This window comes from Zootoca vivipara, chromosome 7 (genome assembly GCF_963506605.1).
Source record: "Zootoca vivipara chromosome 7, rZooViv1.1, whole genome shotgun sequence".
Classification (NCBI taxonomy): Eukaryota; Metazoa; Chordata; class Lepidosauria; order Squamata; family Lacertidae; genus Zootoca; species Zootoca vivipara.
The window spans coordinates 86,276,954-86,287,743 of record NC_083282.1 but is presented as its reverse complement, the minus strand read 5'-3'; the positions used below and the strand labels follow the sequence as shown (position 1 = coordinate 86,287,743).

Genomic DNA, 10,790 nt, shown 5'->3' with positions numbered 1-10,790 from the left:
GGCGGAGAGTAGACCGCGAGCCCGCGCATACGTCGTGTGCGCAGCGCCGCTTAGCTCGCCGCCCGCCCGCTCGCTTACCTCACCTCCGCTGTTTGCGTACCGAAGCGCTTGGCTTAAACTGGGGGGCGGGGCGGCGGCTTACTCGACCAATCGCGTCGCCGCTCTGCGTCGGCCAAGCCGATAGACCCGAGTTGCTTGCTTGCGTGCGGCGGCGGCGGCGGTGGTGGCTGGTACGCACTCAACGTACGCTCCCTCCTCTTCCCTCGCGCGCTTCCCCTCCTGACTCTATGGTTGGGGCGCTGGAGTATGCGCAGGGGCGTTGCGTGAATACCGTCTCGCGCGTGCGCGGCGAGGAAAGTGACGGTGCTTTTTTGAGGAGGAAGAGCGCCGGGCGGAGAGTTTCGGCAGCCGTTTCTGTTTCTCTCAGGCAGCGGCGGCCATGAGCTACGACCGGGCTATCACCGTCTTCTCCCCCGACGGGCATCTCTTCCAAGTCGAGTATGCCCAGGAGGCCGTGAAAAAGGGCTCCACGGCGGTAAGGAGGAGGAGGCAGGGTCGAAAGTGAGGGGCCGGAAGGCCGAGAGGAGGAGCAGGAGCCTTGGGCGGAGGAGGGCTCGCGTCGTTGTAAAACCCTGTGGTGGTTTAAAAAAAATGATGCAGCTGTATATCTTTCTTAAAATTATTATTATTATTATTATTATTATTATTATTATTATTATTATTATTATTATTATATTGGGGGTCCTGGTGTCCCCCCCTTCTTAGGCTCTTTTCACCATCAAAGGAAACCGCGCCTCAGCTCGTTTCTTTAATTCATCTATAAGTTCGTTTATTTATAAAACATGTTTCATAAACATAAATAATCCCGGTGTTTTTAATGTGAGGGGGTGAACACGCGGAGCAGATGTGCCAACTCCCTTTGCTCCCCCAAGTTGATGGGGGGGGGTTATTGGGTTGGTTGTTTTTATTTTGATTATATACTTTTTGGCTTTATATTTTGGTTTTCTGTGAGCCGCCATGAAATCTCCAGGTACAAATAATAATTACCATTTTTACCATTCAAATGTTGTGTGTGCGTACCACATCATGAGAATGATTATACAGAGCGGGGCTTACCTTCCCCGCCCCCCGCAAAATACGGTATTTTATTCCAAGTTTGCACCCCTGACACAGAAGCTGGAGTCCAGATCTTTCCAAGCGCAACCCTCGAAAACCTTAAGAGCACTTTTAAACTTCCTCCACTGTGGCTCATGGTGGGCCTGGGGCTGTTCAGGTGTGCAAGAGATTTGGCATTTCTTTAGTGTTTCTTCTTTAAAAGGAAGCAGCAAATTCAGATTAAGTAGGCAAACTATGTGGGGCAGCATTTTGATGATGCAGGCATTTGACTGTGACAAAAAATAATAGCACGCAAGGGCATAGCCTTTAGAATCTGGCTACAAGTTTTTACAATATACGAAATAAAAAATAAATTTAAATTGCAGGCAATCAATTCTCTGATTTTGACTCCCCTCCCCCTCTTCGGCAGTTCCTTGTTTATATTTTAATTTACTGCATATCCAAATTATGCCAATTTGTTATTCAGAATGTGGCACACAGGAACCGATGTAAGGAAGTGCCAATTCTAATCAGTGCCTTTGTTGAACAAAGGCAAGCAGAATTTTATGCTTCAGTGCCTCCCCCACTAAAAACATAATCCCACCACTCTGCAGGCACAGAGCTAGCAGGAATATTCACCAATTCTTTTACTCCATCACACTTGTTGCCTAACTAGTACATGCGAGGAAAAGTTTTAATCTGTTGATTGTGTAAATTGTGTGTTTTTGTGCAAATACAAACATGTGCAAAGGCATATGGCTACATACATGCATAATGATGAAGGTTAGGGAAGCAGTAAAACAGTGTATTAGTTAAAACAACCTAACTTAATATGGTGTCGTTCAGATGTTCAGGCATAGAACTCTCATCAGCCCCAGTCAGTATGACAGTGGGCCTTGTCCAAAGGATCTGGAGAGAGAGCATGGTCAGAGTTGACTGAAACGGCTGTGTAAACCATGGGGAAGGGGACACTGTTAGCTGAAAGAATCTAGTAGCAACCATGCAGTTAGAATGCAGGAACAAGATGTCAGAGAGACTGTATCTGAGAGGTGGAGGTTGTATGTCTGAATTCGGAAGGGTTAGGTGCATATATAATGAATTGGAGTGGGCTGGCATGTGAAGAATGAATGTGCAACTATGTCAAAGCCTACTAAGGGAGATTAGATCATTGCCGAGTGTGACTGAGGTCTCATCACTACCTAAATTGGGTGCTTGGTACAGTATTTGAAAGAGGAGCTGCATGGAAAGTAAGGTGAAAGGCTGATAAGTGAGGTGGAAGGAAAGGAACAGTAGATGACGCTTTGGGTTGCTTCCAATTCTACGATGAGAGGTCATTAAAGCATTCAGAAGTTGCTCAGTTTTCAGAGAGATGTGAGCATGAAAGGCAGAGCTGAGAGAAATGGAATAGGGCAGAAATTGAACATAAGAAAATTATAGACTATTTGGAACTTAAAGCTTCTTCATCTAGCTTAAAACTATTTAAAGCTGTACAATATTTTCAGTTTTCTTCAATTTAATGGGTGATATCCAGTGTTAGCAAGTTCATTGTTTTCAGTGGGTCTGCATTGGGTATAAATGATGTAATTGTATATCACCCAATGAAATGTGATATTCCAACTCATCACAAAAATACTGTTTATAGAGTCACATGTAAACAATTTCATGCTTTGTATACAAGTCAATGTTAAAGCACTATTGTCTTTAGTCAATTTGGGTTGCCTTCACCTGTTGTTGTTTTTGTTTTTTGCTCCTGTCACACTTTATTATAGTTAATATTGATGGAACTGTTTGAAAATGTAATCTCTAATGCACTGTGTGATATTTAAGGTTGGAGTACGAGGAAAAGATATTGTTGTTCTTGGCGTGGAGAAGAAATCTGTGGCAAAACTTCAGGATGAAAGAACTGTCCGAAAGATCTGTGCCCTTGATGACAACGTCTGCATGGCTTTTGCAGGTACTCTTATGATGGAGTCCCCTAAATACCAAGAAAGGGGCTTTGGAGTAAAATTGAGTTGTTTAGTAGAACATTCTGCAGTACGTACAGCAAAAATAAGCGGTGTCATTTTTTGTTTTCAGCTTCCATGATTAATGTATAGGTAGATCTTCTAAATACCTTAATTGCAAAGAAAAGCAAAAAATAAAATAAATCCAGGTTGTTATAGGGAGAAGATTTTATGTGAACCGCCTTGAGACCCCTGGTTATAGGGCGGTATATAAAGTCAATAAATAATAATAATAACTCTTGCCAACCTAGCAGTTCGAAAGCATGTCAAGTGCAAGTAGATAAATAGGTACCGCTCCAAGCAGGAAGGTAAACGGCGTTTCCGTATGCTGCTCTGGTTCGCCAGAAGCAGCTTTGTCATGCTGGCCACATGACCTGGAAGTTGTATGCCGGCTCCCTCGGCAGTAACGCGAAATGAGCGCCGCAACCCCAGAGTCGGTCACGACTGGACCTAATGGTCAGAGGTCCCTTTACCTTTACCTTAGGGAAAGTATCAACAATTGTGGAAAATGTAAATGGTAAAATAAAGGCCTGTTAAAACTTACTTTAGCGGTAAATCTAATTATTCTAGGTATAAAATTAATAGCTTTCCTGATTTGTAGCACAGTCCTTAAACTCCAGGTTGTCAAACCTTGCCAATTTGTGTTTTATAGCTCTAAAAAGAATATTTGGCAGCTGCCATGTGAGATATTAACAAAATAGGTTAGTTTTCAATCTGTTCAAAACTAAGGACTAAGCTTGATACAGCCCAGAATTCTTTCTCTTTTCTTTCCTCTTTAGCCAAAAGCAACCTGAGTAGAAGGCGGCCAGTCAAGAAGAGTCTGCCTAACTCTTTTCAGCTCAAAATCAGCTCAAAATTTTCAGCTTGATAACCAGTATGACTCTTAATACATTGCAAGACATACATTGGATGTTTCCTCTAGTTTTCTACCAACATCTAATGTAGAGAGTTAGATTTAGCCTTGCCCTTCTGAATAGAAGGGTTCTTTCCATTTGCAAAGAAAGTTAACATCCATTGGAGACTCCTTGCTGAAGGGGAGTGACTAATTTTTTTTGCCAGTTCCCCTTGTAAGTCCTCAGCATCACCTCCAATGCTATTCTGCAGAGTCTCTGAGCCCTCTGAAATAGCGTTTCAGCAGGTTGCAGGGGAAAGGAAGAATCTGCTGCCTACCTCCAACACAAGTAGAACTCTTCTTAGAGTAATACTGGATACAGCTCCCTTCAAAATTACAAAGTTTTGAACATACATGTTTTATTAGTCAGCACGATAAATGTGGCCTGTCATTAATCCTCTTTTCTCACCCATTTCTTTTGATTGTTTTCTAAAGCAGAAATGTTTCTGTATGTGTTTTATGCTAAATGGCACATTTTGCCCATTTATATTATTTGTAGGGCTCACAGCAGATGCCAGGATAGTTATAAATAGAGCTCGGGTGGAATGCCAAAGTCATAGACTTACAGTGGAGGACCCTGTCACTGTGGAGTACATTACACGGTATATTGCTAGCCTTAAGCAGGTATGTACAAAGAAAAAGCAATATAGTGCTTGTTAAAAGGTAGTTAATACCAGAGAATTCCAGAGAAACATAATGTAATGCAGCTGGTGTATTTTATTGAACTTGCTGAGTAACAACGTATAGATGCCTCCCTAGTTTCTTCCACAGACAGTGAAAAGTAATATGAATTAGCATTTGCCTGGTGTCAGTATTTGAAATTATCTTTGTGGTTGTGGTTTCTGCCACTTTTTGCCTTTCATTTCCCAACTTTAGTAATTTTGTCTTAACTAAATTGGACAATAATGTAGGTCCACCAGACGTATGTATATTCAAAATTTAAAAACAATGCACCAATGCATTTAAAAAATAACTAAAATATGAAGTCATCTTGGATCTCTTATTCTCTGCTACTGCAACACCTCATAGCTATTAAGAATCAGTGGACTGATCATTAACACATTAATTAGTGAATGTATATTTTGACCATAAGTGAGTCTGGTATTCCTAGTAAAATTGGAAAAGAGTTCTGGTTTACTACCAAAGAAGAATCTCTGTGCAATCCATAGTAAAAATTCCTAATTTTGTCAGGAATGGGATGGAAAAACCAAAAACAGTTAAGTTGGCTTTTCTGATTCCAGCTTGTTCTTTTTTCTTCATATGGTTTAATAATAAAGTGACTCCTCAGAGCACCTGCAATGGTTATGTTTTCCTCAGTCAATAAGAAAAATATCCAGTGCTATAAATGTATTTCATGAGAAATCTGTACTTCTTTAGGCTTACACTTGCGTTAATAAACCTTTTTCTCTTCCTCCTCAGCGGTACACCCAGAGCAATGGCCGCAGGCCTTTTGGTATTTCTGCCCTGATTGTAGGATTTGACTTTGATGGAACTCCAAGGCTTTATCAGACTGATCCTTCTGGCACATACCATGCTTGGAAAGTGAGTTGGGTTTGTCTTGCTAAGATGAAATGAACAGAAGCATTTCATTCACATAAGTAAATCTATCTACAGTTTAAGTTTCTCGCTCATAGCAAGGGGGTAGGGGACAGCAATGTATGGTCAACCCTCTCTCTCCCTGCCAAAGTGGATGTGTGTGGATCTGTCTTTGGTGGGCTGGAGCACAAAATTTTGGCTTTTGAGGGAATCTGACGATTAAAGGACTGAAGTAAAGTCATTTTTGGTTCTCTTTATTTTAGATGCATCCAGAAATTTGCAAACTAGTTCGCATTGTCCTTTTTGTCGTTGCTTCTCTGGGTTTTATCCAACACTGCATGAGAAGAGTTCTGTTTGTTCTGGAGCAGATTTTGAGGGGCACGGGGGGCTGTAGGGGAAAGGAAAATGAAGCCTTATTGTTTAAATAAAAGTTATATTCTGCTCATGCAACAACTGCATTGCATACAACCCATAGATCTTAAGTGTTATCATAGGTAGAAAATTTGAGCAAGAGAGTACATTTTTCAGTTATGCATCTAGATTTTCTGTTGGCTTGCAAACTAATTTCTAATAAACTTTTAAAATTCCAGGCTAATGCAATTGGCAGAGGAGCGAAGTCAGTGCGTGAATTTTTGGAAAAAAACTATACTGATGAAGCCATTGAAACAGATGATCTGACCATTAAGCTTGTGATTAAAGCACTTCTTGAAGTGAGTCGGAACAACCAAGTCTTAAATTTGAGTCTTCTTTAGTTAACAGGGCGGGTCACTATTGACAAGTTTACATACAGTTTCCATTCTTTTAGTTAAAACGCTGGCTATTGTGAACAGGTTTGAGAAGCCAGAACTAATGCCCTAATAGTTGTAATATATTTTAATTTTTATTTAGCAAAAGCAAGAATTAAATTGCCAATGGTTCTAATATTTCTACAAAAATGCAATACTTTGTGTTCCTAACACTTTTGCTTAATTTCTTGAATTTAAGGTTGTACAGTCTGGTGGGAAAAATATTGAGCTGGCTGTTATGAGAAGAAACCAGCCTCTTAAGGTAAATTTCCAGTGGCTTCTGAATTTCAAAAGCAGTGTCAATTTCTGCTCAGTAGCAACAGTTAAGACTGACTTGCACCCTTCAGTTTCAGCATTCAATAAGACCTTCATGTGCGTGTTTGTACCCAAGCAATGCTTCACACTCAACCTAGAGTCTGCTGTTTTTTTATTGCTCGGTCCTGAAAAGTAAATAGTAAGACCTCAGTTGTCCATTTGGGGCTTCCATTGTGATCGTGTTCCATCCTTAGGAGAACTTTGAGCCTTAATTGTTCATAGCTGTTAGTTCATCTTGTGCTGCTTCTCATTTGAGAGGTTGTCCAAACTCAAATTGGCTTGATAATTCCTAAATTATCCTAAATTCCCTATGTGGGGGACAGTATCCTAACAGCCCCATGAATGACTGGAAAGCACATCTGTGCATACCCATTGGGAGGGGGTGACACATTGATTTCTTTGTGCTGCTCTGGAAGATCACATGATCCTTAGCAGCAGGGGAGGCATAGAAAAGCCCTTGCATGCACATGGTACTCAAGACTCCCAGCCCCACTGCAATCTTGTCACTGCTGTTACAGATCTTGAGCCCTGATGAAATTGAAAAGTATGTTGCTGAAATTGAAAAGGAGAAGGAAGAAAACGAGAAGAAGAAACAGAAGAAAACAACAACATGATGCGTGAAACTCAACTGCCTAGCCGTTTTTGGTTTTTAAATCAATCATGAGTTTCTGTATTGACATGTAGGCATTCCATTTTCCTATTCACTGTCAAGTGGCCTATAATAAACCACCTGTTTTTTTTTAAACATCTGTTAATGTTATGTACCTGATTTTTCAGTGTAAATTGTAACTTGGTCATGGTACTACAACTTCTCTCATCAGTGAAAACCCTTTTTGTAAGTTGTGTATAAACCCAAAGTTTGAGGGCAATCTTGATTTTTAGTCACCCTTATTTGCTGTCTCTTCATTGTCCATGGCTACTGCTGCCTTCTCTTTCCTCCTGTTGCAAATGTTTTTGTTGCCATTATTATCAAAACCCCCAATTTGTCCACATCTTTTGCAGTATAAACAAGTTGGTTCAAAACTTGGGTGCTGCATTTGGGTGTAAAAGTCAGAAGTAAAACTTAAAACACATCTTGCAGTACTTTGGACAGCAGATAAAGGAAGGTAATGGTTCTGAAGGCATTCTTGTGGAATACAAGAGGTATTCCATTGACTTCAGTAGCATACTGCCAGAGTTCTTGCAATTTCAAGTATTCAATTATAAGTGTTAAAGCTGCTAGTAAAATCTGGCACTTGAAAACTCACAGCCAGGCCCTCCTGGAGTTTTAAGGCATGCTTCATTTCTGAGGATAGGAGAATGCATCTCCAGATTGCATGATTGAGAACCTGAACTGTCCTAGGCAGATGGCATTTTTCTTCATCACAGCCTTATCCTTTCACTTATATACAGGTGGGTTTGGTATAAATGTCATTAATGAGCAACATGTTTCTCCCGCTATCAAGAGAGTTTTATGGTATAGATGCATACCTCGAGTTCCACAAATACCTTTTCTTTCCCTGCAGAAGAAACTTCCAGCTTTAGGTGTCACATGTTTCCAATGACAATAAACAGCCCTGTTGGTACTGCTAATAATAAAAATTCTAGAGCTTCTCTTGTAGGCTGTCCTAATTCTGCCATCTATTACAATCAAGCAATAGGGATTAAACCATAGGACAAGTAAAGGTCAGCCGTGGTTTGTTAATAAAGGCAGGTTGAAAGTACAGCCTATTTTAGGGTTCATACAAACTAGGTAAAATGTCATGGACTTCCTCTGCAATGTAGGATGACCATCTTGCTTCACAGAATTAGACGGATGAAATATGAAGCATAATCTTCCCTCCATAGCAGTTGGATTTGTGCTTCAGTGTCACCAGCAGGCAGATGACAAACATCAACCTCTCTTCTGTGCAGGAATTCCAATGCTTTCCTGTCTAGTAGCTTCCTTGACTCTGCTTGTGGCATTCTCTTATTTAATAAAATATGTACACCATTTGGTTGTAAAAAGCCTCAAAAGTTTACAGAAAGGGAAAAACAAAAACTTCACAACCCTTCTTTAAAGCATACAAAAGTTAAAATACAGTGGTACCTCTACTTACGAATTTAATGTGTTCCAAACACACATTTGTAAGTCGAAAAAAATTGTAAGTCGAATCCCATAGGAATGCATTGGGAGAAAAAAATCGTAAGTCGAAGCAACCCTATCTAAAAAATTGTAAGTAGAAAAAATCCTATCTAAACCGCATCCAAGATGGCGGACGGAGCTCCATTTGTAAGTAGAAAAATTCGTAAGTAGTTATTTGTAAGTGGAGGTACCACTGTACTAAGAGATTAAAATTGCCTCAACTTTCTAATCTGGGTAGGCTTGACTAAGCAAGAATGTTATTAGCAGGTACCAAGGAGTAGTGACTGCACCTGCCTGATCTCTCAATAGGTAGAGCGATGTATAGGTGCTGCCACTGATCAGATGACACTCTTAGCTCTCATGGTACCTTTCCTGATCAGTGGTATACAGTCCAGCTGAACTTTTTTTAAAAAAAACAACTAGTTGGTTCAACGCCACTTACCTCTTGCAAGGTCAATGTCCCTCTGGTTGGTTCCATGGCAAACTGTTCTAGGGCACAGTAATGTAAGTTGTGTAGTCGGTGTAAGGGCTGCTGCATTTCCTCATTAGGATGAGTGCTTGATTTCATTCTTCATTTCAAGATCTCTCCGAATATCTTGCTCAGGGGACACACTAGCAAACTCCAGAACTCAATTACACTTGGGACCCAGTATCACCACCCACAATGGTTCTGTGATGTAGTCTTACCTTTATTTACTTTGCTGCACTCAATGCCCTCTTATGTGCTGAGCACTACCACTGCCATCAAGTCCTTCCCATAAAGTTTATATCCAGTGTCCCACTGGCTGTTTCCATTCTACCAAGTTTCCATATCAGTCAAGCACTCCAGTTTGCCCGTCTTGACTTGGAGGCTTCTAGCATTAGCGTTTTTTTAGTAAAATAAAAAAATGCCTTCAGTAGCACCTTAAAGACCAACTAAGTTTATATTTTGGTATGAGCTTTCGTGTGCATGCACACTTCTTCAGATACACGTTTTTTTAGTGTTTCTCTTCAGGTTCTCTTGGCAGTTGTGTTTTGGCCTGCGGGGCTTTGGTCTCTGAATTGCCATTTGGCACTTTCAATGCCTAGGTTTATACCTTTGCCCAGTTAAATTACCATCCCTCCCCATCTTCAACCCAGGCAGACGATTTGTTCCAAACCAGACCCTCCTGGGTTCCTGTTGGCTTCCCTTCCCCCCACCAGCAATCAGTTCAAAAGCTGTTCTGCCACCATTACTTCAAGCACCAACAGTTGGCTTCCATCCAGGTTCAAGTGGAACCCACTCCTTTTGTACAGGCCCGGTTTGTCCCAAAATGCTCTTCCAGTGCCTAAGAAATCCAAACCCCTCCTCCCAAAATCACTCATTCACACTTTTGAGACTATAAAGCTCTGCCTGTTCCCAGTGACTGAATCACACTCATCCAAGGAATGGGTCCCTCCTAAGGCATCATTTCCCTCTTTCTCAGAGGGACATTCTCCTTCCCCCATGTCCCACATTCTCACCAGGAGGGGAGCTATCTTCCTAGAAATGGGGCATGCTGCAATGTCCCCAATGGCCCACTCCGCCAGCTTCTCAAAGTCAACAGCTGCTTAAACCCGTACATTATTTCGGTTGGTATGAAGCCAGCTCCCATCCATGGTTAGTAAGCTTTGCTAATACTGTCAAGACACACTGGTGACGTTTCCATTCACTTTAGAAGCAACAACCTTGCAGAAAACTTAGCCAACAGAACAAGGATTAAACATTTACATGTTTATTTATAATTACAATTTACATGACTCCATAAAGCAGCCCATGATAAAGGCCTACAAAATAAACCCAAGCTTTTATAACAACGTAAGTGAATGCATGACCGAGGGAGAAACTGAAAAAGCTAGCCATGAAACAGGGTGGGAGAGAATAAATGGCACCCAAGAGAGGCCTTTTAACAAAACATTTCCTATAGCTAACAAAAAGGGACACATGCCATTACTACAGGCTTAACCCACTTTCATGCAAGAGTTTATAATCCCTCCTTACCCACCTTTCAACCCCCCCAAAAATTCTTTTTAAAAACAAAAAAAGACCTGAACTATTTACA

General features: G+C 41.0%; 1 protein-coding gene across 1 annotated transcript; it reads left to right on the top strand.

The window, feature by feature from the left end:
• The first annotated feature begins 334 nt into the window (after positions 1 to 334).
• On the top strand, positions 335 to 7,517 carry PSMA7 (proteasome 20S subunit alpha 7). Its single transcript, XM_035121650.2, has 7 exons — positions 335 to 535; positions 2,923 to 3,049; positions 4,490 to 4,614; positions 5,410 to 5,532; positions 6,117 to 6,236; positions 6,511 to 6,573; positions 7,145 to 7,517. Exons 1-7 carry the CDS (start codon positions 440 to 442, stop codon positions 7,238 to 7,240), a joined length of 750 nt encoding a protein of 249 aa, XP_034977541.1. The 5' UTR covers positions 335 to 439; the 3' UTR covers positions 7,241 to 7,517.
• The last annotated feature ends 3,273 nt before the right edge of the window (positions 7,518 to 10,790 follow it).

Coding starts and splice junctions, on each gene's coding strand:
- PSMA7 (XM_035121650.2), top strand. CDS start 440: ATGAGCTACGACCGGGCTATCACCGTCTTCTCCCCCGACGGGCATCTC. Junction 536..2,922: donor TGAAAAAGGGCTCCACGGCG/GTAAGGAGGAGG, acceptor GTGATATTTAAG/GTTGGAGTACGAGGAAAAGA. Junction 5,533..6,116: donor GCACATACCATGCTTGGAAA/GTGAGTTGGGTT, acceptor TTAAAATTCCAG/GCTAATGCAATTGGCAGAGG.